We start from the raw sequence: 26,073 nt of genomic DNA on the forward strand, positions 1-26,073 counted from the left end.
TTGAAAATATGACCAGCCAGAAGCAGGAGGGAGAGAATCCACCCAAAATCATCACAAACCAGTCATAATGGAGAAAAATCAAGAGTCCCTGTCCTAGCTGTGCCTCCTCAGCAGTGCTTTTGCACTGTCCACTTTGACCCCTGCTGCTCTGGGGGAAGAAAAAGCAGATGGTGCATCACTCTGCACCAGCCCTACAACAAATCTCCTTCTTCTCTCCCCAGATCTCCCCAGAATACACCCATCAGGGTAATGGGATGGTGAGGAAGCATAATAAATAAATATGAATAATAGCATTAATGATAAAGCCCACCCTTCTCCACCCCTTATATAACCAGTATTGTCTTAATCCTACAGGTGCTTCACAGAAGTAAAAAGGATTTGTTCCTCCTGCAAATCCTTTTTTTTTTTTTTTTTGGTGACTCATCTGCCCGTGGTCACACCGTGGGGAGGCTGGGGGGGCTGTGCAGGGTCCCAGAGGCAGTGTGACCCCCAACTCCATCCCTTAAACCTCCCAGTTCCCCTGTCCTGGGGCTTGGTCCATCCTGACCAACCCTGTCGTGGGGTTCAGTCTGTCCTGAATCCCCTGGCAGGGAAACTGCTCTGAGATGTGCCCCAAAATGCATCAGCAGGATGACAAAGGTGGGCACTGGGTCCAGACCCCAAAACTCCCCCTGGAGCCACTCCAGTCACACCCCCCTGCCTTGTGCCCCCTGGGAATGTGGGTGTGGAGGGGATCACCCCAATCCCCTCTCCTGGGCACTGCAAGGACAAATGCTGGGTGACAGATGGGGTGAGGAAAGGCTGCAGCCCCTCTTCACAGCACGGGGGTGCCCTGCCAGGATTTGTGGATCCTGAGGGTCTTGGGGACCTGCAGACTTGGCACCTTGCAAAATTTAGGGTGCTGCCCAAGGATTTGGGAGTGTGGGGAGCCCGTCCGAGGATTAAGGGCTCTTCCTGAGGATCTGGGGAGCCATAGGAGGATTTGGGGCGGCCCCCCGTTATTTGGGGCGCTCTGGCAGACACGGCCCCCACGGCGGCCCGCGGGGCTGGCTCGGTGTCCCCCGGGTCCCCGTCCCGGAGCGCCGGGCGGGGCCCTTTAAGGCGGCGGGGGCGGGCTGGGCGGTGCGGGGGGCGGCGCTGCCGGCGGGGCGGGGGGCGGCCGGGCCGGGCAGAGCCGAGCCGAGCCGAGCCGAGCCGGGAACCGAGCAGCGAGCGGGGCCGGGTGAGCGCATCCTCCGGCACCGGCACCGCGCCGGCGGGCGGGTGTTTATTCGCGGTTATTCCCCCCCGCTCAGCAGCGGATCCCCCGCCCGGGGGAGGGTCCCGCCCCCCGGCGCTGCGGCGCGGTGCGTTCGGGAGGGTCCCCGAGCCGCCCCCTCCCCTCGCACGGCGGGGCCGGGGCTGCCGCCGCCTGCCGCCCCCCCCGGGCCGGGCCAGCCCCCCTTCCCGGTGAGCATCGCCGCCGCTCGGGGCCCGGGGGGCGGTGATGGGGCAGAGCCGGCTGGGCCCGGGGAGCGGGGGCTGCTGCCCCGGGGCTGGGGGCTGCAGCCTTGCGTTGGTTTGCCCCGGGGTTTGGGGGTGGCGGTCCCGGAGGGGGGCACAGGCGACACGCAGCCCCCCGCACGGATGCTCCCTTATTTTCAGTCAGTGTTGCCCGCCTGGCTTTGCGTGGTGGGGGGGGGGGGTGCAGGCTGCTCCGGAGGGGTCGCAGGGGCCCCCCGAGGGCACGGCAGCCCCGGTGCCCCCCGTCCCCGCGGGGCCCCGGGACAGCCGGGGGGCAGCCACGGCTCCCGAGCTTCCTCCAGCCCCGCTCTGCTGAGCCTGGGCAGCACCCGGGGAAGGCCCTTGGGAGGCTCGGGAGACTTTCTGCCTGGCCTTTCTGCTTATTTCTGGTTTCGGTGAAGCCAGGCTGGAGCCCTGCTGGACTGTGGCTTGGGGGAGGTGAGATGTGCCTGGGGATATTGCTCTGGCTCCGGGGATTGACAGCCTAAACCTTTGCCTTCCAGGTCCCTCCCTCCAAGTCGGTCTGGTACTTCCTTCCAGTGTGGAAATTGATCGGTTGAAGTTATGCATTTGACCTGCAAGAGCCACGCTGCCGGTGCTTCGGGGATCTTGTGAACTGCAACGGGAAAGGAGGTAAAATCTCCCTGTCCCGCCAGCACCCTGCCCAAAACCCCCCGCGGGCCCTGCTCCTGCGACTCTTGAGTGGATGAGGAGCAGCTGGGGGAGCTCAGCCTGGAGGAAAGGAGGCTCAGGAGGGACCTCCTCTCTTTCTGCCAGTGCCTGAAAGGAAGTTGTAGCCAGGTACAGCTGACTAGACAAGAGGAAATGGCCTCAAGTTACACCAGGGGAGGTTTAGTTGGATATTAGGAAAAATCTCTTTGCTGAAAGGGTTTGTCAGGCTACCCAGGGCAGTGGTGGAGTCACCATCCCTGGAGGATTTAACAGAGCTGTGAATGTGGCACTAGGGGACATGGGTTAGTGGTGGCCTGGGCAGTGCTGGGGGAATGGTTGGACTGGATGATTTTGCATGTCTTTTCCAAACTAAATGACTCTATGATTGCTCAGAACTCCCCTTCATGAGGATTTTTGGTTTGATTTGTTGGGAGAGTGGAGACGGACCATGGGTATCTGGGGATGCCTTTCTAAATAGGAATCATCCTCCTAAACCACACTGGCTCTTCTGAAATGCTCAGCCCCCCTTCCCTGTGGTGAGGGCACATTGGTACAGACAGGTGGGAGTGTGCTGCCAGGAGATCTGCTCGGATGGGATGGCAACTGCCCTTGGACCTTCCCTCTGTGTCCTTCAGTGGTATTTCCCAGTGTCTCACCATCACTGTAACACAGCAGAGGAGCCCAGGGCTACCACTGTTTCCTAAAAAAAGCTGCGTAATCCTCTCTCTGCTCCAGCTTGGGGAGCACACAGGTTTGCCTGCCCTGCCTGGTGCTCACCCAGCTCAGTGACCAGACCCCTGTGCCATCGAGGAGGGTGAATCAGCCCTGGTCCCCCATCCCTGCCTGGTCAAGGCTTTGGGGTTAAAATCATGGGAGTTCCTCAGTTAGTTCAGGGCTGCAGTGGCTGCTTGACTGCAGGGCCACCTCTTCTGGCTGATCCCCTGGGCCATCAGGTCTGTCCCCTCTTCTCCTGGACTGTGAGCACCCTCATGGCAGCGTGGTCTTGTCCAGCCTCCTCTTGTCCTTCCTCCTTGGAGGCAGAACACCCATCTCTTCAAGATGAGGATGTTGCTGGCTAGTGCCTTTTCTCTTCCTCCTCTTCTTCCCAGCAGAAGCAGAGAAACCAGACGATGGTTGCACATCTGCTGGCCCAGCTGACTCAGGCTGGCTGGGATGCCCCAGGGCAGTGCTTCCAGCCCAGAGGTTCCTGCATCATTCCCCCCCTGCCTGTGGGTGCCCTCACTTGACCTCGGCTGCTTTCCCTGCCCATGGATGCCAGTGAGGTGCTGGGATATGGTTGGAGACTTGTCCCTGGCTCAGTGATCCACTTCCTTGTGCAGGCAGTGTGCTCCCAGAAATTCAATCCCAGCTGGCTCCATCATGGTGGAGAGGAGGAGAGAACATGCCTAAAGGGAAAACTGCATCCCACACCTGATTTTTGCTAAAGGGAAAACTAGAAGGGCTTGGAGAACCTGCTTGCTCTCATGCAGGGTCTGGGTTTGGGATGAGACTTGACGAGACCCCCACATCCATCCACACCCACAGGCGGGGGGGCAGGAGAGGAACCCAGCGTGCCTCCACCCCAGGGTCCCACTGAGAAGATGTTTGTGCCCTGCTTCACTGGGTCCTGGCAGCATTTGGACCCTGGGGCAGCAGAGGGGCTGCAATGGCACCCAGAACCCTGGCAAGAGGAGTGGCAAAGTCAGACACAGCCTGTGAATCCCTCTGCCGTGGTCACGGCCATGCTGGGTACGAAGCTCTGCCTGCCCAGGAGCATCCCTGCACAGTGAAGAGAAAAAGGATATTTGAGGTTGGATCTCCAGCCAGGGTTGGCAGCTGTAACAGGGTGTTTTGGCATCATCTGGTTGGGGGGGGGGGGTTCAAAGCCCACTGGAATTTTTATTTTGCTTAATACACCACTTAAGCAATTAGCAGTGATTGTAGCAGTCCTGGGCGAGGCGCTGGGTAGAATTGAATTTCCCCAGCTCAGATACCATTAGGCAGCAGTTTAAGGCTGTTTGCAGGCGGGTATGAGACAGTGATGCGTGTGGGGAATTAGATCTGCAACGTAAAAAAAAAAACATAATAAGAAAATTTCCTACAGAACTGTGTAACTTTATCTCATGTTTATTATGTGCTGTAATTGAAAAACAATCTTAGGGGTTTCTCTGACCTAATGATGGGGGATCCCCGGTGATGACTGTGCTGTATCCATCAGGATTTGCTTTGTTGAGTGTCCACTCAGCTCTGCCCCAAAAACCCCCAAAGAGCTCCTCCATGGCACAGCAATCCCCTGGCCAAGAGTAATCTCTTCTAAAGAGTTTGCACTTGCTTTGGGAAGTGCAAGTTGCAGGGCTTTTTCTTTAAATCCCCAGAGTTTTGGGTGCACCCAGGGGAGGGGGGCGAGCAGATGAATCTCCTGCTGTTTGGCATTTCTGAAGGGTCTGCCCACAGGTAGCAGGTCAGTGGTTAATGTGTAACAGGTGTGCAGGACGCTGCACCCACAGCACACCAGCCTGGAGGGGCATGGATGCATGTGCAAATAGTTTTCCAAGGATGGGAAGGCGAGAGGAGGAGGAGGAGGAGGGTTTTGTTGTGGGCTGAGGGCCGGAAGGAAATCGAGGCTTAGCGAGGGAAATGTGAGATTGCTTGGTTGGGGACAGGGCTGCTGCTGCTCCTCGGGGGAGGCTCTGCTATTGTGGTGGTTAAAAATAGACTTTGGACTGGGTAGTTTTCTGTGGGAAGCTCTCTGGCTGGAGACAGGCACGTGAGGTGGCATCCAAATGAGGGGGAATGGACAACAGCCTCTGACATCCTTCACCTAAAGCTCTGGGGCTTTAATTGTTTTTTTTTTTTTCAATAGCTTTTCCTTTGGGGCATTGAGGGGGTGTCTCTGCTTTATTCCCAGACACAGCCTTCAAACCCCAAGCTGCATTCATGATGCCCAGATGCACCAAAGCTTTGCTGATCACTGTCACTGCACCCTGAGGTGTTCCCCAGGTCCCACAACAGCAGCAGGTACCCAGTGGGTTGAGTGGCTTGGGTGATGCTCCAGCCCTGTGCAGGGGCAGGCAGAGTGGCTCCCTGCAAGCTGGATGGAATTACTCAGGGAAAAGATTACCTAAGATCCAGTGGATCTTATCTACAAACTTGTCTTTATTTTCCAGCAGCTGTCAGCACAGGAAGTACAACATCCACTGTGTGGGGGATTTTGGATGGGAGGGAGAGGAACAGCCCTGTGGTATGGTCAAAGTAGTGGGAAATGGAGAAAATCTCAGGTTTTACTGGGGGCTGCCTTGGGCCTATCTGCTCGTTTTCAGGAGCTTTGGTTCCTGTGGGGCTGGAATCAGGATATCACACAGAGCTGTGGGGACACCCTTACGTGCAAGAGGAGGAAAGGTTCATTTCTTGCCCATTTTCTCTTTTGAAGATGTGTCCCATCAGCACCTCCACCCCAAAACCTTGTCCTGGCCACCCAGCACCACTGAGTGCTTTGGGGCATCCTTTTTGAGAGCTGGGCTGGCCAGTGGGACCCCTCACTGGGCAGGAGAAAAAAAGCACAAGGAGCCTTTTCACTCCAGAAAAATGTTTTCTAAGCTGCAGGTGACAGGTAGACCCTGAAGTGCATTTGGGCAGGGAGTTAAAGCATGCTCCTGCTGAGGGATTGGTTCAAGGCAGGTGGTTTGACTATAAAATTTGAGGCCAAAATGCTGTTCAATTAATATTTTAGTGGGATGGCCAGTAAATGAGAGGAATAAGGAATGTTTCCATTTCTATCTGCTTCAGACAGGCAGTCTGATTGAAGATCACAATAGTATAAATAGTACATGGAGTCCTGAGGAGCATGGAGAGCAATCAGCTTCTCCCATGCCAGGGCTGTGGTCAAGGGTCCAGGGGGGTGTGAAAGCAGGAGGTGGCTTCTGCTTTTGTCTCCTATGGTTTTCTCTTCCTCAGCTCAGCCTCTGCGTGCTGTTACAGCTCTGGTGGGTCTCGAGGGCTGGGAAGGGTCCTCGAGGTGACAAAGGGAGGAGGTCACTTGGTCTCATGCTTCAGGTCTCAGCTGTGGAATGGTGGGGGAGTGACCAGCTCCTGGCATCCCTCATCCCATTGTGCTTGCACAGCAGGACGGGGATGATGGCCCTGCCTCTCTCCTGCCATCAGTCCGAGCCTGCTGGCTCTGTCCCCTCCCCGGATTTAGCCGCTGTGCCGTGTGCCCAGGGCGGGCAGTGCCTGGGCTGTGTGCGGGCAGGCTCCAGGCTCCCCCGGGAGCTGCCGTGTGCCAGCAGCATCGCCTCGGGGGGGCCGGGGGGTATCGCCTTGCTCTGCGACCTGCTCGTGACTCGGGGATCTCCTCTGGCACGGCACGCTTAGGTCAGGCGCTTTTCTGGGGCAGCAGGTGCCTGGGTTTCCTCATGTCATTCCCGCGGGATCGGGGTGACCAGCTGGGGCTTTGAGTGGCATCGATCTTGCTGGAAACCGAGGAGCCTTTCAGGACTGGGACAGCCGGGGCTGGGCCGGGATCTCCTTGCCCAGGAGCCAGGCTTTGCCTCCTGCGCTGCCTTTTCCTTTCCCGTCGCTCTCTGGCGTGGCGCCGGCGGTTTCCCCACCCGGCTGGAGGCGGAGGGAGGGATGGAGGGATGGAGGGATTCGGTTTGCTGCTCACAACCTCCAGCACACAGTGCTTTTCCCCCACTGAGTTTCGGATCACTTTGTCCCAGCCTGGCTGCGCTGCGCTGGGCGGAAGGGAAACATCTCTTTATTAGGGTTGTTTCCTTAAATAAAGCCATCAGAGCCAGCCGTGCTGGGCAGGCCGTGCTGGGCATCCCATGACCGGGTTTGCGCATTCGGGTTATTAACACCTCATTAGATGCTGGTTCCTCCCCACGCCTCTGGTTCAGCAAATCCCAGTGGCTTTGTTGTTGCTCCCTGACTCCTGCTTCACCGGGGAGTTGTTTTTTTATGGTCTCCTGCGCTTCTGCTGACAGTTTAAATTTCATTTCTTCTTGAGGTCAGTAGCTTTGCCTCGACTTTCAGAGTATTCTATGTGCCCCCTCCTCCCCGGAGCAGGGGATGCCTCAGCACACCTTGGTGGGAGAGGTGTCCCAAATCACTGCCAGCAGCTGGCTCCCACCTGTCATCCCAGCCTGGGTTTCCACTTGGCAAACCCCGGAAGTTCTTTATTTTTATCTTCTCTTCTGAAGTTTTGCCTCAGTTTCCCAAATGACAGAGGCAGCAGGCACAGCTCTGCCCTGGGAGGAGTTTGGGGACTCGTACAGGTAGGTTAGGAGCCTGTCACCAGCCTGATGCCATGGTGACTCCATGCCACTCCATGGCTTCTTCCTGACAACAAACCACCCCACTTTATATATTTATTTTTCTGTCCTCTTGTGTCACACAGGACAGGGACTCAGGGCTGTGGCCCCTGAGCCGCTTCTGGAGTGGGTTGATGGCACTTCCAAAGGGATCTGGCTCCTTAGAAAGGTGCCTGGAGTGTGCTGCAGTCCTCAGGAAGCTGGGCTGGCAGGGGATGGCCCTTTCCAAAAAGCAGTTGCAGATTTGCTGCTTATTTTCATCGTGAGCTTATTTTCGTCTCCACTTGCACCGCTCTGCCCGGGGATGCTGTCTGTGGCATGATAAGTTATTTCAAGAAGTGGGGCAAAGCTGTTGGTATGGAGGGGAGTGCAGGCATCCAGATTAAAGGTAAATCTACACAGATAACTGGGAGCCTGCTTCCTGCAGAAATCAGGTGAATCAGGGGTGGGAATGGCTCTGCACTCCCAGGGGCTGCCCTTAAACCACCCCACTGACTCCCAGCCCGTGCTGTTGGATCCTGGCTGGGGGCTCCTGGCTGTGCTCCGGGCAGGGGGGGTTGGATATGTGGCACAGGGTTAGTAATCCCTGCCGCCGCCTCCTCAGACCTGCCAGATGTCTCTCCTCTAGGCTTCATTTTTATAAATTGGCCTTTTAAAGTCTGTCATCCCCATGCAGATGAAAGGAAGATGCTGTGATGCCTCTGCGTGCGCGTCTCCGAGCCCGAGCCCGGCTGCCATGCCTGGATCTCCTTGAGGCTTTTTGTTTGGGGCTCTTTCTTTTTTGAAGTGCCTTTTTTTTCCCTTCTTCTTCTTCTTTTTTTTTTCCCTTAACCTCTCAGAGTCTGTTAGCTTGCCATCCCTTGGTTTCAAACAGGCAGGCCCTGAGCACCAGTCCCTCCTGGAGAGAGGGATGGGGAGTTGTATTTCCCCCAAATTCACAGGAGGGAAACCAGCAAAGCCCCGGGGCTCAACACCCCAGGAAGATGCAAATAAACCCATTACCAAGGGGCTTTCTCTTTCCCCCACAAGCCCCTTCCTGCTCTTTTTCCCTTGCACCCTTTCCCTCTCCCTTTTCTCCCTGAGCCCAAATACCCCTGGCCCATGGCCTGGTGCCATGGCAGAGCTGGGGTTGTGAATTTTCAATTCAAAGGGCAGAGTCTTTAAATCCTCTGCTTGGTGATGGATGGATAATTAGGAATTTCATTTGCTGGGCGGGTAACAAACGGCTTTGCATTTTCTGCTGCTTTGCTGATGTCTCTTGGGGAAATTCAGATGCTGCTCCTAAACTGCAGGGATGGTTTTTTTCCCAGCTGGCATGGCTCCCTGCTCAGGTCTCCGGGAAAGCCCTGTGATGCTGGGGAGAGCTTTGCCAGGGATTTCTGCAGGAGCTGGAGCTCTGCTGGTGGTGTGGGATGTGAGGAGCCAGTGCAGGCCCATGTGTAGCCTGTCCTCAGTGCCTCCTTGGCATAGCCAGGGCACTGGGCAGCATCCCTGCCTTAAATGTGAGGAAATGCCACATGTATCATGTTTCTGGTGGGATTTTGTTGCCTGTGTGAGTTTCTCCATGTTTGGGGGGGGTGTTGAGAGCCACTTTCTGGGATGGTGCTCCCACAGAACTCATCTCCCTAGAGATGTGCTGGGGATATGGCAACCAGCTCCTGGCCACAGCTGCTGCTCTGAATCCCAGCTCAGGGCTCAGCCCTGCCTGGGCTCTGGGGACTGACATGGCTGGGGTCTGGAGGATGAGGAGCAGGTTATGGCAGTCCCCAGTGCCTGTCCCCGTCCCGTGGCTTGTGCCGTTCATCCGAGCAGTAATTAATTACTGGCCGTGTAAGCTGCTGGCGGGATACGGCGCGTGATTTATTAGCAGGAGTAATCCCTTGCCAGCAAAAGAGCTGCTCTGTGAATGGAGAGCAGCAAAATCCAGGGAAAGAGCTGCTCTGTGAATGGAGAGCAGCAAAACCCGGGGCAACTGTCCTGCCCTTCCAGAACTGGATCCCACAGGCACAATCCCTGCCTGCAGCAGGGCAGCCACAGGCACCCTTGGGCTCAGTGTGTGAGCCAGCTGAGGTAGATTTGCCAAACTGCTGCCCTTGGAGTGGGGGAAGGAAGGTGTCTGGACACAGGGACCAGGTGTTTGGGGTCATGGGCTCAGCGGTGCCCCAGCCAAGGCCCACCAGCCCCAGCAGCCATGAGCAGTTTTGGTACTGAGAGGTGATTTTTGAGATGCAGTCGCTGCTGGGGTCCCCCAGGGGAGGCTGTTCATGCTGCCAGGTAGAGATTTGGGAAGTGCAACATGAGCACCAAGCTGGACTGTGTACATGCCCTGCCAGTCTCACAGCCCCTGGGAGAAGGACCAGTGTGGAGGTTGGGCAAAGTGGTGCTTCTCCCAAGGGCTCACAGGTCTGTTCTGCAGCTCCCATCAGCTTCTGGTGTGCTCCTGGGTCTGCCTTCTGTTCCTTTTCCTCCTGTAGCCCACTTACTCGTTGGCCTCTGCTGAGGACCTGTCCTGGGTTATCGGTCAGCTGATGCTCAGCGGGGAGGGTGAAATCCCAAAACTGATGTGGCAAAGGATGAGGGCAGAAATAGAGACTGGAGAGAAAGAGAAGGACCAGCTGCTGGGTGCAGAGGGGAGGGTGCTGCCCTGGGTGAATACTTCCAGGACTCCCAGTGCTCCCTCCCCCTATGGAGAGCTGTGCCATGCCCAGGCAGACACAGAGTGAGAGGAAGCCTGCAGGCAAACGCCCCTGGGCTTCTCCGCTCGGGGACTCCTTAGCGGTTTCATGAGAAATCAATAATGCTTTTGCATGGTCATAATTGTAAAATAAATACAATTTATGGCTGCTGCCAGGGCCAAGATTTTTTCCTAGTGGATGAGGTGGAGAGAGAGCGACACACTGACGCTTTTCCTTTACACTGGAACTGCACATCAGCTCTGGCATCATGGCAAGGGGTGACCTCCATTTTGGGGATCAGAGTTGTTGTCCATGTTCATGCTCCTGTTTGGGGGTGCAGGCTGGGTTGTCCGTGTCCCCATTTGGGGGCGACAGGCTGGGTTGTCTGTGTCCCTTTTTTTGGGGGACAGGCTGGGTTGTCTGTGTCCCTGTTTTTGGGGGACAGGATGGGTTGTCCGTGTCCCCATTTGGGGGTGCAGGCTGGGTTGTCCGTGTCCCTGTTTTTGGGGGACAGGCTGGGTTGTCAGTGTCCCTGTTTTTGTGGGACAGGCTGGCTTGTCAGTGTCCCTGTTTTTGGGGGACAGGCTGGGTTGTCAGTGTCCCTGTTTTTGTGGGACAGGCTGGCTTGTCAGTGTCCCTGTTTTTGGGGGACAGGATGGGTTGTCAGTGTCCCTGTTTTTGGGGGACAGGATGGGTTGTCCATGTCCCTGTTTTGAGGGGATGGGATGGGTTGTCTGTGTCCCGGTTTTGAGGGGACGGGATGGGTTATCCATGTCCCTGTTTTTGGGGGACAGGATAGGTTATCCATGTCCATGCCACACTCAGGCCGTGTCCCTGTCCCGCAGCCCGCCGGCAGGTGGAATGGGGCAGCCATGAACGGCGATGCCCTGTGCCAGGAGCCCTCCTCCCCGCTCCCCGACTGGAGGGAGTTCTGCAAGCTGCACGCCCAGGCAGCCGCCGTGGACTTCGCCCAGAAGTTCTGCCAGTTCCTGAAGGAGAACCCCCACTACGACACCCCCGGGGCAGAGACCTCCTTCTCCCACCATTTCACCGCCAACTTCCTGGACATCTTCAGCCTGGAGGTCAGCCGGGTGTTCGTGTCTGACTCGCCCACCAAGTACAACATCGTGCCCTTCGTGGGGCTGCAGAACTGCCACGTCCCCTACGGGCGGGAGGTCACCCCGAGGAAGGAGGAGACGTCCACAGAGTCTCTGGACAGCATGGACGCCCCGCTGGGCGCCAGCCGGTACCTGACCCCAGCCCAGCAGGTGCAGGCTCACAAGGTCTCCTCCTACGGGCAGTCCCGCAGCTCGGAGGACGTCTCCATCCACGCCGCTGCCAAGCCCAAGTTCAAGAAAGGCTTCTCCCTGAGGAACATGAGCCTGTGCGTGGTGGATGGCATGAAGGAGATGTGGCACCGCAAGTCCTCTCCGGAGCCGGGCGCCGAGGCCGCTCTGGGCGGCCGCAGAGCCGAGAGGGAGCCGTGGCCGGCCGGGGGCAAGGAGCCTGGGGACCCTCGGGAGAAATGGACACACAAGCTGCGCCTGTCCAAGGTGCCCTCGTCCAAGGTGGAGCTGGTGGACATCCAGAGGGAGGGGACGCTGCGCTACATGGTGGCCGATGACACGAACTGTGTGGGGAGCTCGCAGTGGCAGAAGTGCCGCCTCCTGCTCCGGAAGGCGGTGAAGGTGGAAGGAGAGAGGTTCCTCCTGGAGTTTTATGTCCCTCCAAAGGTAAGCCCTGGCTTTTGTCCACTGTTGTTTTTATGAGAAATTCAAGCAGCAGTTGGGCTTTTTTTGTTTCCACTGCTGAGCTGGGCTGCAATCCAGCTTTGGTCCAGAGGGAGATCTGGTGCTGTGTGGCTGAGGTGCAAATGGATGGGAAAATGTGCTTGAAACCCATCCAACCTGCAGGCCACAGTGAACCTTGCACTCTTGGTGTTGGTCTGTGCCTCTCACCTTTTGAGAAAATATAAAACATGAGTTTAAACTCAAATGCATCTCTCTGGAGAGCAGCTCAGCATGGGTACCGATGGTGGGCATTGCTCTGAGCTGGACTGGGAGCTTCCCCAGCCCAGGAACGGGGCCTGGCTGGAAGGAAAGAACCCCAATGTCCATGGTGCCCACTAGGGAGCCTATGGGAGAGCTGGAGAGGGACATCTAACAAAGGCATGGGTGACAGGACAGGGGGAAATGGCTTTAAATGGAAAGAGAGTAGGGATAGGTGGGACATTGGGAAGTAATTCTTCCCTGTGAGAGAGGTGAGGCTCTGGCTCAGGGTGCCCAGAGAAGCTGTGGCTGCCCCTGGATCCCTGGAAGTGCCCAAGGCCAGGCTGGACGGGGCTTGGAGCATCCTGGGCTAGTGGAAGGTGTCCTTGCCCATGGCAGGGGGTGGAAAAGGATTCCTTCCAACTCATTCTGTGATTCTGTGGATGGAGGAGCTGATGAAGCCTAGTGTGTCAGCTGCACCAAAGAGAAAATAAACTTGGGTTAAAATGGAACAACTGCTGCTCTTAAAACATTTAAGAGAGAGCTCATAGAGGGATTCCTTTTTTAGTGTATCTTGATTTGCCTCTAAAAATCAATTTTGAAATTATTTTATGGCAACTTTTATGAACATTGTCTGCTCTTCTGTTATAATCACACCCCAGTTTGGTTTACAGCTTTCTCCTCTCATCCCATCTTGCTTTCCATCTGGCAAATGTAAAAGTGGCACCAGTCTGGCACAGCTGGAAGAAAACTGCTTTTTGCTTCAGCAGCCCACAGCTTTGTTTTTACACAGACCCTACAAAAACTATGGCCATGTCTTTAAACCTTTAAAGGGAAGAACCCTCCTGGAGAGGAGGGGGTTGGAATGAGATGATCTTTAAGGTCCCTTCCAACCCAAACCATCCTGTGATTCTAAGACCCTTCTCTGGCTCAGGGGTGAATTATCACCTTGTTTCCTTTCCTTTCGAAGCAGCTGCCGCTTCCTTTCTGACCTTCTCCTGTGCAAACACCGAGATGGAAAAATTCCCCAGGGATGGGCAGAGCCTTGCATGGCTGAGACGTGTCTGCAGGCAGCACTGGGGCTCTGGGGCTGGCAGAAATGAAACATCCTGCAAGGAAAAAGCAGTTTCTGTTCTGTCTTGGATTTATTTATTTTTATTTCCCAATAAAAATGGGAACTGAGCCCGTTATTGGTAACTTGCAGCCTGGAGCTCCTTGCTGGCCTCATCCCACCCACTGCATCCAAGGCACCAGGCACAGGTTTTGGTGACTAAATCTCATCTCTGCTCCCTGCAGCTGCAGTGCTCCAAATCCCAAAGCCCTGGAGGGGACCAGCCCTGGAGAGAAGCTCTGCAAGCTCCTTTGTGGGGATTCGTTATAATTAAAACAAATATCTGGGGAATTTGTTGCTCAGCAAACACTTGGAGTGGGAGGCACCAGGTCTTGCCTCCCCACCGAGGCTCCGGCGGGTGCCAGGGGCCCTGGGGGAAATTCATTTTTCTTGATTTTAATGTAATTAAAATTCCCTGCATGGCTGAGGCTGCTGCGTTGTAGCTGCTTGGTTGAAATGCTGCTCCTGTGCTGGAGAAACGGGGCTGCTTCCTGCATGGAAAGCATCCCCCATCAGATAGCACAGCTCTCTCCATCGGGAGAGGGTTGAAAATGGAGAGAAATTAAATGGTGTTGGCAGAGCTGGCACAGCAGCCTGCACTGGAGCAAGGAAGGTGGTTTGGCAGTTAAAAGCACCTCCCTGTCTTCCACTGGGCCTCCTCTTGGTTTAATTCACAGAGCTCAGAGTTATCAGGCACGGGAGGGAAATCAATGCTGTTTATTCCCCCTCTGTAATAACCACACAGGCTGAGCTGATCTTGCCTCTGAGAGCCCTGCTGCATTGTCCCCAGGGACAGTTTGATTCAATTGAGTGACTTTTTTTTTTTTTTAATTCATTGATTTCTTTTCATTTATTTTCTTTGTTTTTTTTTTTTTTTTCTTTTCTCAGGCTTCCAAACCCAAGGTGAGCATCCCGCTGTCGGCCATCATCGAGGTGCGCACCACCATGCCCCTGGAGATGCCTGACAAAGACAACACCTTTGTCCTAAAGGTGAGAGCAGGGTGTGGATCCCTACAGGAACCCCCTCTGCACCTGCACCCTGCAGTGCAGGAGGCTCAGTCCCCAAAGGGATCGTTGCCTTGGCTTTCAGAGCTGAGATGCCAACAGCACAAATGCTCCCCGCAGGATCCCTGCCTGCTCCAGCTGACACCGGGGTGTTTTGGGATCAAGCTGTTTGGCTTTCACCATGGGGTTTGGCTCCTCTGTGTCACCAGGAGATGGGTTAAATCAGTGACCCGAGACAACCTGCAAGGGAAAATGCTCCTTGGTGTAGCTGCTTGTGGTTTTGTGGCTGCTGCTGTCCCAGATCGGTGACATGTGGTGGCTGTTTCATTGACACAGTGTGATGGCCCTTAGTGCTGTGGTCTGGTTGATGAGGTGGCATCTGGTCAAAGGTTGATCTTGATGATCTTTTCCAGCTTTAGTGATTTTATGGGAACAGCTCTGTGGGGCCCTGAGGATCAACCACACATGAGTCTGGGTGCATAAGCAGAGAGTGAAAGTCTCTTTATTCAGAATTTTCCATATCATGCAATTAATTAGATCAGTGCTGCCTCCTGCTCTGCTGGAAGATAACAGCCTGTCATGGCAGAGTAGGGCTGAATTTTGCAGGGTCTTGGACACCATGACCATTAGATTTCAAGCATTTCTGTGTTCTACCTCTTCTAAACAAACTCCCTCTCTCCCTGATGCTTCTCCCCAAAAGCATGTGGCAAAGCAGAATGGAGAGGCCAGGCTTCCCAGCTGAATGAACCTGCTTGAAAGCTTAGAAAACTATGAAAGGAAAAGAGGAGGAAGATTGAGCCTGGCTTTGTGAAAGCTCCCAAGCCTTGAAATCCACCTTGCCCCAGAACACATTCCCAGGGAAAATTTCTTTCCATCAAATCCAGCTCCTTGTCAAGGTTACACAACTTCTCCTGGCACCTTCCCTTCCCCCAAGGGCTTCTTGCTCTTCAGCCTCAGCAGTGGTCAGTGTCCACCATGGGCACAGAGACTCATTCAGCTGTTGTTTCTGTGCCTCAAAGGCCAACCTCAAGTGTCTTCTGTTTTCCAGACTGACCAGCCCAAGGTCCTCCTTGCATTCCTTGCAGGCTCTGGAGATGGAACACCCCAAAGTGCACACGGGGCCATGGCCCAGAGCAGATGGGAAGGATTGCTTCTCCTTTCTTCTTCCTCTCTGTCCAGCCCAAGCTGATGCAGTTGCTTTCCTCACGCCGTGACGATGATGTTGACTCACATGCAGCCCGTGGGCTGGTGTGACTCTGGGATGGTTTTTGCAGAACTGCTCCCAAGCCGTGGTTCCCCAGCCCACACACCCACGGCGATCGCGCTGAGCCCAGGGCTCACCCTGTCCTTGAGCTGCAGGCTGGTTTCAGCTTCTTCCACTTCAGCTTTGACAAGTTCATTTGAATTCTTGCCTGGTCCTCCAGCACACTTGCAGTGTGATGTCATCCATGAATTGATCAGGCATCCTGGCATTCTTTTGTGTTCATCACTGAGGAGCAGGCACAGAGAGCCTTTGATGAGAAGGAGCACATCCCTTTGACCACTGGCCATTGACAGCCCATCAGCCATCGATCTCTGCTCTTGGAATATGGCTCATCAACTACTTCTCATCACATTTTCTAGATCCCCTTACAAGCCCCACCTCAAATCTGTCACATCATTGTCCAAAGCGTGTTCAACACCCAGGATGTGCCACTGCTTCTCCCTGTCCCTAGGGCTGTCACAAGCATGAGCAGATGGGCTTGGTCATGACAGATCCCGTCTGGGGAGTTCCAGCTCTGGGATGCCTCCTGGGGGCCTGTGAGGGTTGGTTTCTCTGGCTACTGGAGGAAAATTTTGCACTTGCCCTCTTCCCATCTTCTGAAGCCAGACATGGTCTCTCCTCTCCCACTGCTAACAGCTTGGTGACTGCTCCAGCCATTCCTTTAATATACTTCTGGAATGCTCCAAACCCTGCCAGCTGGAAAATACCTGCTTTACCAGGTACCTCCTGCTCCTGCCCTGTCCTGGCTCTCACCCTGCCACGGGGGAATTGATCACAATTGATCCTTTGAGTGAGCCGAGGCAGCAAGCACAGCATGGAGCCCCCCAGCCAGGCTTTGCTCTCCCCTCTCAGCTGTTGGCACAGGATGCTGCTCCCCTTTTCTCACATCCACTATTATTTGTGGTTCATTTTCTGCCTGGGTCCTTCTTGCTGGGACATCTGTTTGCTCTCCCATTCCCCCTTTGCTGGCTGGAGTTGCAGAGGGGGTGAAGCACCCTCAGTGCTGGGGTGCAGTTAGGTGTGCAAGCTGGGTGCTGTGGTTTCCCTTTCTTTGTGATGTGGAGCCCAGTCTCAATCTTCACACACAACACACAGGTTATGATGGGTAGAAAAGCCCTGCCTCATTTAGGGAGGTTGTGATGGGTGGAAAAGCCCCTGCCTTGTTTGGGGAGACCACACTGAAATAGTTCCTGCCAGATTGCCTAAAAATGAGCAGCCAGCATGTCCCCAGAGCCCATCAGACACCAAGCACATGCAGTTTTTTCCATTGCACAAGCAGGTGCTTGCAAAATACCCAAGCCCTGCACGTGCTTTGCTTGCTGTCATGCTCTGCATGAGTGAGCAGCCCCATCTCCCATGTCAGCTTCGTGCCTTGCCCTCAAAAAGCCAGACAAGATCCTTTCTTAAGTCAAACAGACTGGAGAGGGGGATCTTTGCTACTTCCCTCCACCTCTGCTCAGGACAGGGTCCAGGTCACTGCTCAGCCCCAGCCAGGGCTCTGCTCCCTGCCCTCCCTGCTTATTTTCAGGACGGTGATTCAGTTGTTTGTGATTAATTGAATTTGCTTGGAGGTTGTCTCAGCTGGCAATGTGACACCCTCCCGGAGTCAGGGCTGTTCTGCCACCTCGGGAACACGATGTTTAAGGCTCCATGAGGGATGCAGGGAAACCTGCCAGAGGCACACAGCATCCCATGGCATCTGAGTCCACTGATGTGGAGCTTCTGGGTTCTGCCCAGCCCCAGAAAGGCACAGATCCTTTGGCCTGGACAGTTTGGAGGCTCTTTTGTGTCTTTTTTTTTCTTTTCTTCCCTGTGAAAGGGGGTTTCTCTCCCACTCTGTTGCAATCAGAAGTCAGAAGCCTCATGGACCAGCAGGCAGAAGAGATAATGGAGGAGGAGTTTAAAACTCCTGGGGGCTGGCAGGGTTTTGGGGCAGAGAGCAGTGTGGCTTCTGCTATACCTGTGCAGAGCTAGTTTTGGGGGGACACAGAGGTGCCCCAGGAGCGAGGGATGCAGTCTGTGCTTGGGCATAATGCCAGTACCCTCATGCTGCCAGCCAGGTGTGTTTTTTTCCACGGAGGCTGCAAAAACCTTGTAAAAAACTTGTAATGTATTTGCTGTTAACTGTGGGGTGGGGTTTTCCTCTGAGCTCCAGATTTGGTCAGGGGTCATCTTGGCTGCTTCTCTGTGGGTCACCCTCAGCACCCCTGTGCTGGGATGGGTGGGACACTGATCCTCTGGGTCACCCCTCAGCACCCCTGTGCTGGGATGGGTGGGACACTGATCCTCTGGGTCACCCCTCAGCACCCCTGTGCTGGGATGGGTGGGACACTGATCCTCTGGGTCACCCTCAGCACCCCTGTGCTGGGATGGGTGGGACACTGATCCTCTGGGTCACCCTCAGCACCCCTGTGCTGGGATGGGTGGGACACTGATCCTCTGGGTCACCCTCAGCACCCCTGTGCTGGGATGGGTGGGACACTGATCCTCTGGGTCACCCCTCAGCACCCCTGTGCTGGGATGGGTGGGACACTGATCCTCTGGGTCACCCTCAGCACCCCTGTGCTGGGATGGGTGGGACACTGATCCTCTGGGTCACCCCTCAGCACCCCTGTGCTGGGATGGGTGGGACACTGATCCTCTGGGTCACCCTCAGCACCCCTGTGCTGGGATGGGTGGGACACTGATCCTCTCCTGCTCAGATGAGGTGCTGTTCAGGGGGTCTGGCTGGGTTGTGGGTTTGTTTTGCCTCAGGGTGGGGAGCAGCACCCTGGCACAGCTGACTCCATCCCACGTGGCCTGCAGGTGGAGAATGGGGCAGAGTACATCCTGGAGACCATCGACTCCCTGCAGAAGCACTCGTGGGTGGCTGATATCCAGGACTGCATCGACCCTGGGTAAGGATTGCTGGGGAAGGGGCTCTGTGGGGCCAAGCTGTGGTGCCTGAGCACAGGCTGTTACCCAGATGCAATTTTTGCTGCTTGGGTTGTCACAGGAAGTGCCCAGCTCACACCAGCAGAGGTCTGGAGGCAGAGTTAGCAGCCTGTGTTTGCCAGGGGGGCCGAGCACTGGCCAGCTGTTCACCCTTCTCTGTCCCATGTCCCCTCAGCCTGGCAGAGGCAGGTGACCTGGAAACGCAGCCTCAAAGCAGGAAGTTCCTAACACCCACCTTCTGAAGCTTTTATACCATATTTGAGCTATTTTCCATGTTTTTTTTCCAGCTTAGCATCCATGATATATTTAAGATTCTGCTCGTTGAATTGATTTATTTGTATTTCTATCACAGTGGCATCAGTATTGTCATTGGAGTCATAACTCAGCCAAAACTTCTCATCTGCTGTTTCGTCAGCACATGCAGCAATTTGTGTTAGGGAGGCTTGTGTGCCTGGTGCTGCTGCCCTTCAGCTGGCTCAGACAGGCCCAGCCTTGGGGAAACCCTGGCACTGCCTTTCTTGGCACAGTTTTGGAAAAACCAGGTGCCCGTGCTTGTAGCAGTGAAAACATCAGGCAAACCTGGAACAGAGGCTTGGAGAGGCTCCTGCTCCCTCCAGGCTGCCTTTGCCCCCTCCTGCTAGAGAGAGGCGTTTGGTCACCGTGGAGGCTGCATCTCACAGAGAGGATGCACTGGTGCACTCCAGATCTTTGCTCCTTTTGCTGTTTTCTGAAATCTATAATTCATTGGCATGGATTGCCCAGAACAGCTGTGGCTGCCCCATCCCTGGAAGTGCCCAAGGCCAGGCTGGACAGGGCTTGGAGCAACCTGGGCTAGTGGAAGGTGTCCCTGCCCATGGCAGGGGGGTGGAACGAGATGAGCTTTAAATTCCCTTTCGACCCGACCCATTGTGTGATTCTGTAACTCAAGAAGCACTGCTGAGGCTGGGCTGCTGATGTGAGGTTGGGAAAAGGCCTTTTTTCCCTCACTCCATGTTTCAGTGCTGGTTTTCCAGCTGGAGTTGAGCACCACGGCCGTGCTCCCCTCGAGCCACCGCAGGAGCCGCCGGCCTCCCCGCGCCAGCCCCTCGCTCTGCCCCTGGCAGCCTCCCAGCCCTTTCTGTTTGCTTAGCACCCAGCGCCGTCCCGCTCTGGCCTCCAGACGTGACTGTAAAGCAAATAATAATGAACTCCAGAGCAAATAATAATGAGCTGTTTAATACACCGACACACACGCTCGGTGCCAAGAGCGAATTCTCAATCAGCTCCCCGTGCTTTTGCCAAGGGCTGCGTGCTGGAGCCGCCGCGTGAGTGCCCAGCGACGGCTTTTCTGCAGAGCGCTGTTGGTTTTGGTTTCCTTCCTCCCTTCTTGTTTTTAACTGGCTGCAGCTGAATGACTCCCAGTGGCTGATTCACTCACTGGCCACTAAATAATTCAGCAGCCGCTTCCCCGCTGCCTGTGCCCACGTGGCCCGTGTGAAGCAAGAGCAGCCGAGTGCTGTGGGCAGCTCCAGACTCTTGCTGGTGGCTGGGATAAAAATAGGATGTGGAGCAAGCAGGATGCTTGTGCAAGAAGGGTGCTGTAGTGCACGAGGAGGGCTGGCAACAGGGATGCTCTGAGTGCCTCCCTGGCTCTATTCCTGCTTGCTTGTCTTGCTCCAGGCTCCCTGACTTAGTGTTTTATGTCTTTTAGGGATGTCATTCCCCTGGTTGGGTAATTCCCTTTGCAGAGGGTGAAAGTGAAAGCGCCCTCGGGTGGGAAGGTGTGTGGGTGCAAAGCAAAGCACGGAGAGTCAAGGTAACAGCTTTCCTTCCAAACCCACACGGCTGCAGCAAAATCGTGCAGCTGGAACCAACCAGCATGACCCGTGCAGTGTGGGCTTTCAGGGGTTTAATCCCACCCACGCTAGTTTCTCACCCCCAAAAAGTCATGTTTGGTGGCTGCTCCTCCTCTCAATGCTCTTGGTGCAGTGGCACCCCCTTGGGAGGAATTCAGGGGCAATAAGATGTGCTCTTGGATCACACTGGAATTTTGTTTGGCCGAATCCCCATTCCATGCCAGTGAGTGGAGGTGCCACACGTGTGTGTCTCTGTCTGTGCTCTCCTCCAGGGACAGTGGGGACGACATTGAGCTGGTGTCCTGTGCACAGGGACCCTGTCTGCCAGGCAGGACAACCTCGTCCAGCTGCGAGTTCCTGAATGATGGTAAGGAACCACATCTGGGAAAGTCTGGGAGTCCCTCAGAGCCATAACCTAGCCCTCAGGTGTCTCTAAGATCCAGGGGTATCCCACACAGTGGCCTGGAGAGCAGCACAGCCCCCAGCTTTGCCCAGTGATGGTGGGTGATGCTGAGCCATGCACTCATCCCTCTGCAATCTCCCTTCCAGAGGTACCCAGGCCACCAGACAGATGTGCCCTGCCCAGCGCTCACAACGCTGCCATGGTCACCTCTGTCCCCGTGCCCCACAGCCGGGGCAGGGACTCCCTGGGGGAGCTCCTCACCCACGTCCCACTGGAAAGCTTCCTGCAGACGCTGGAATCCTCCCCCACCGCTGGTGGGCACCTCACAGGTACTGGGATGCAGGATGCAGCCCCAGCCTCTCACTCTGGAGGGTGCACAGAGGGAGAGGAGGAGGGGGCAGGAGGAGAGGGGGTGATGTTCAGGTGCTCCCTAAAAACCTGCTGTCCCTGCGGGCAGGGGAGGACAGCGAGGCTGAGGCCGAGATCAACCTGTCTGACTTCCCCTGGTTCCACGGGACTCTGTCACGGATCAAGGCAGCCCAGCTGGTGCTCTTCGGGGGCGCCCGCAGCCACGGATTGTTCGTCATCCGGCAGAGCGAGACACGGCCGGGGGAGTATGTGCTGACCTTCAACTTCCAGGGGAAAGCCAAGGTGAGTGTCCTCTGCTTCTCTGTGTCCTCTGCTTCTCTGTGAATGTTAGTGCCAGCCCTGCCCAGAACCTCAGGTTCCTTCTTGCTCTGTGGGTGACCCCAAATGCAGCAGATCTGCAGGGAGCATCCCCCAGGACCACCTGCCCTCGTGCCCCAAGACCCCTCTGCATCCTGCCCAGCCCCTTCTACACTTTCCCAACTGGATCAGTGCCTGTCACATGAGCATATGGATAAATACCCATGGGGGCTCAGTGTAGCCTGGCACACCTTCCCCTGCCCTCTCCTTGTCTGTTCTGTGTCCTGAAGTACACAGAGGCATTATGAAAACCAACCACAAGCAGTTTTTTGCTGGGTCCCTTTTCTAGCAGAGATTGCCTGTTCTTGTCACCTAGGTGGGCTAGAGGCTTCCCCAGGCTGTCTGTGACCCCAGGACCAGAGCTTCAGCTGCTCCTGGTTATACCCAAACAGCCTTCTCTGTGTGTTTCTTTATGGTGTTCATCCCCGGGAGGGGTCAAACTGCTCCTGGGGCTGCAGCAAGTGAGGTTTTACAGGAAACAAACACCCTGCAGCAGAGTAAACACAGCAATCCTGTGTTAGGAGCAAACCTCCCTCGGCTGATGGAGGTGGCTCCTGCAGATTGCAAGGGTGGGTCTCGCCCTCACGACCCCCAGCTCACCCCCTGCCCCCTGCACTTGCAGCACCTGCGCCTGTCGCTGAACGAGAGCGGGCAGTGCCACGTGCAGCACCTCTGGTTCCAGACCATCTTTGACATGCTGCGCCACTTCCACACGCATCCCATCCCGCTGGAGTCGGGCGGCGCGGCCGACATCACCCTCCGCAGCTACGTGGTGGCCCAGAGCCCACAGCCCGGTAGGTGCCAGGGCTGGGCAGGGAGGGCTGGGATCTTGTCCCTGAAAAGGACAGATCCATGGGATTCCCTCCCTAAAGCAGCGCCCTGCTGATGTGTGTGGCTCTGGAGGTGTGCCAGGGTGGGTGTCACCCACTGGAGGCGGGCACTCAGACCCACGCAGCAGCAGGGCTGTGTCGGTGTGACCCTGTCCCTGGCTGTGGGCAGGAGAGGAGCAGAGAGGTCTGTGGGCTCGGAGCATCCTGCTATGCTGGGAGAGAGAAGGAAGGAGGGTTGGAGAAGAACAGGGTCAGGGTCAGGGATGGAGAAGGAGTGTGGGAAAATAGCAGAGACGGGGAGAGGGAGGGGGCCGAGCCCGCAGGCAGCACCGGAGGGCTCAAGCTCCTGTTTCCCTTGCAGACACCGGCGCCCCGCCACCCCTCGTGTCGCAGCCCCCGGGCTGCCGCGTCGACCTGCCACCTCCGCACTACTTCTGCAGCACAGCGCCCACGGGCCCGCCGGTGCCGCCACCCGCTGAGGGGGTGGCCGTGGCCCCCAGTGTCCCGGTCCCCGCACCCTACCACCGCCTGGAGGGTGCCCTGGGCCCCCGGAGCCGCAGCGACAGCGCCGAGCGCCGGCCGGAGCCCCCTGCCGCCAGTGCCGAGGACTACCACGAGGCTGACAGCGCCCGGAGCCGGACCCGGGCGGTGGAAAACCAGTACTCCTTCTACTGAGCCCCCGTGCTGGGGGGTGCGGGGAGCGGGGCGGCTGTGCCCCTCACCGCCGCACCGGCCTCGCCACCTCCTCCTGCCACCACCAGCCACCCAGCCGGGACGTCCTCCTCGCTCCCTGCTGCTTTTGGGAGCTGTGTCAGCGGTGGGCAGTGTCCCAGCTGGACCTGGCACCAGCCCCAAGGTTGGGGCAGTGCTGGGGGTGTGGGAGGCTGAAAGTGTCAGTGCCATTTTAGAGCTTGCAGCCTCTTCTCCTTCCCTCCGGACCAAGAGCTTTCCCGGGGCTGAGCTGGGCTCCCTGCATCTCCTCCTGGGTGTGACCCTTGTGGGATGGCACCCGAAGCTGTGACAGGCTCCATCCTCCAGCCAAAGCACCTTGGCATGTCCCCTCTGGGGCGAGAGCCCAGCATGGCCAACATCCTTCTGGCACCATCGCCCTGCAAACCAGCTGCCGAGGGACTCTGGCATTTTGGGATGAGCATGGAAATGTGTCAGATGTCCTTGCAGAAACTCTTCTCACACACACGGAGCACTGAGAGGGCGCTGCTGCAGAGGCCGGAGGGTTTATCTGGGCTGGCTTTTCGGCTCCCTCTGGGGCACGTGTTTCCTACCCTCTGACAGAAGAAAGTTTTTGTCCAAAGCTTAATGAATTGCATTCAAGGAAGGGTTTTCCTGCTGTCCTGCCTTTTCTGTTCCTTTTGTCTCCTTTCTCTCCTTGCTGTACTAACAGAGAATCCCTGGATAACCCTTCCGTCCTCCCTTTCTTCCTTGATTTTTCAAAACCGAAGCTCTCCACAAGGGCATCGGCCTTCCGCCTGCTCTCTGCCACAGCTGGGCAATATTTTCATTGCTCAAGGCAAACCTCCTCTTTACATCAGTTTTTGTCATTCAGGATGTCTCAGGGGGTCAGGCAGAGGCCAGGGGCTGTGTCCAGAGGTGAGGGACAGCTTTGCTTTGCAGGTAAAAGCAGGTATTCCTCCTTGGCTGGGCTCCCAGGAATAAAAACACTACATTGATTCTTTTCCAACAGGTCATGGAAGCCCCGAGGATGGTTTGTGCCTCATGGAGGGTGGGAGACCCTCCAGAAGGGCGGCTTTGCTTGCAGACAAAGTGTTTGCACTCCCCCTTGGTTTGGCTGACACAGCTTGTGTTACCCAGCACCAGGACTCCTGGCTGCTCATGTGGCAGTGACAGGAGTGACAGTGCTCACGGGACCTGAGCCAGGTGGCTTTGGAGTGTCTGGACAGGTCTCCAGATAGAGCAGACCCTACCATACCCAGCTAGAAGTTACCACTTAGTTCAAAGAGGTACAAGCCAAGCCACAACTTAAAAAAAAAAAAAAAAAAAAAAAAAAAAAAAAAAAAAAAAAAAACACTTGAATTTGCCTGGAACTGGGTTGGGCCAAATTTTTATTTATTAGGTGCCTTCTTTCCTGAGCTAGCAAAGCGTGTCTCCAGTGCTTGACTCACAAGATGAGAGAGGGGAGGTATCTCCAAGGCTCCTTGCCTCCTCCTGTGATGTGAGAGCTGCCTTTCTGGCCCATGGATGTGTGAGACGATCCTGGTGGATCCCATTCCTGCAGCCAGTGCCACCTTCTTCCCAAACCCACGTCCCTTCAGAGGGCAGCAGGAGTGGTTTGCTCTGTTGAGGGTATTTCTCCTTCCTCAGCCCAGCTACAACACAGCTCAGGGGAGCAGGGAGAGGCTGGATGCTTTTAGTTGATGGGTTTAACACACATGGTGGATGAGGGGAGGTCTCCAGATCTGACAGAGACGTCATCACTCTGGTTCTTCCCTGAGGCCCCAAGGGTGGGATCCAGAAGGGTGGATGGGAGCACTGCCTTACAGACCTTCAGATTTTGGCTTTGTTTCTCACTTTCTGTGTCACAGGATAGGAAAATGAGGGGGAAGCAATGATCTGCAAGCAAAAAATGTTAATTTGTAAATAGGGAAGAGTCTGGAAGAGTTTACTGTTGTGTAGAATAAATTAATTTTATTTAAAAAAAGAAGGGGGGGAAGTTGTTAAACAAATGGAGAACTCAAGTTCCGGTTTTAAAATAAAATCACTTGCAAAAACAACAGCATGTGAGCAAGAGCTTTGGGCTTTGCTGAATTTGCTACCAAAAAAAAAAAAAAAAAAAAAAAAGAAAAAGGAAAAGCAGAGGGAAGATGCTGTCACGTCTCATGTATGCAGACCTCGTTGCTATCTCTGGGCAGTTGGGGCCAGGCTGGGTCTGTCTCTGCCTGCTGGAGTGCACTGAGAAGAGAGGAGAGTTCTCTCCTCTGCTGAGCAGAGGGAGGAGGAGGGTGGGTCCAGGCTGTGCAGGACAGGGTTTCCTCTCCTTCCAGTCTGTTATTTACTTTGTCTGGTTAGTCAGTAGTGCAAGTCAGAATGGTGCAGCCCAAGCAGCAGGATAATTGGGAATGAGCAGCCCTGGGCTGTGAAGATGCCCCTCCCTTGCTACAGGCCTGTGCTAGCATCTCCCAGCAGCTCCCCGTGGCCTGTCATTCCCCCTCCTCTGCCTTCATCTCTCCTGGGAGACTGTGCCTCATGCTCTGACGTTGTATGTCTTTCTAGTGTGCTCTTTTCTGCTGAGAATCCCCTGGGAAAACTGGAGCATTGTCCCAGACTGTACTGTGACAGCTAAGCAGTGACAGACGCAGCTAACACATGGCTTTTGGGGGGGTGGAGGGAGCTGCTCAGCTCGGTAATCAGGCCATGGTTGTGTCATGATCCATTCACAAAAACATTCCCTCCCCAAAAGTCACCAGAGCCTTTTCACCGCTCCTGGAGAGCTCATCCATCAGGAGCTGGGCAGCTGGGGAGGTGACACTGAGGGCTGTGCCTGCGGGACAGCTGCTCCTCAGGCCTCGAAGAAAGCCATTCACACCTCAGCTTATTAGCAAATTGACTAATTACAGCATCAGTCTTGCTGGAAAACATCCTTTTCCTTTCACAGGGTGTCTGGAAGGGCAGGAGCAGGACAAAACAGCATCGAATGCAGAGATTTGATGGTGAAACAAGGGGAAAGCAGCCTCAGCGTGTGGGCTGGATTCCATGCCAGCAGTGCCCTCTGCCCATGCTGGAGAAGGACGGGGCTGCAGGGATGCTGGACTGGTCTGCAGCATGCTGACAGTGCTGGT

General features: G+C 55.7%; 1 protein-coding gene across 4 annotated transcripts; it reads left to right on the plus strand.

Annotated features, from left to right (window-relative positions):
* The first annotated feature begins 1,153 nt into the window (after positions 1 to 1,153).
* On the plus strand, positions 1,154 to 25,010 carry SH2B2 (SH2B adaptor protein 2). Of its 4 annotated transcripts, XM_053960876.1 has the most exons (11): positions 1,154 to 1,222; positions 2,007 to 2,136; positions 5,084 to 5,193; positions 11,008 to 11,895; positions 14,150 to 14,251; positions 18,336 to 18,427; positions 20,572 to 20,666; positions 20,849 to 21,031; positions 21,160 to 21,353; positions 22,051 to 22,222; positions 22,620 to 25,010. In XM_053960876.1, the coding sequence occupies exons 4-11, from the start codon at positions 11,035 to 11,037 to the stop codon at positions 22,931 to 22,933; spliced, it is 2,013 nt and encodes a 670-aa protein (XP_053816851.1). In that variant the 5' UTR covers positions 1,154 to 1,222; positions 2,007 to 2,136; positions 5,084 to 5,193; positions 11,008 to 11,034; the 3' UTR covers positions 22,934 to 25,010. The 4 variants fall into 4 exon arrangements, with proteins under 4 accessions (XP_053816851.1, XP_053816849.1, XP_053816850.1 ...); XM_053960874.1 differs by lacking the exon at positions 5,084 to 5,193; XM_053960875.1 differs by lacking the exons at positions 1,154 to 1,222; positions 5,084 to 5,193 and adding an exon at positions 1,366 to 1,449.
* Positions 25,011 to 26,073: the final 1,063 nt, after the last annotated feature.

Source organism: Vidua chalybeata, chromosome 20 (assembly GCF_026979565.1).
Source record: "Vidua chalybeata isolate OUT-0048 chromosome 20, bVidCha1 merged haplotype, whole genome shotgun sequence".
NCBI lineage: Eukaryota > Metazoa > Chordata > Aves > Passeriformes > Viduidae > Vidua > Vidua chalybeata.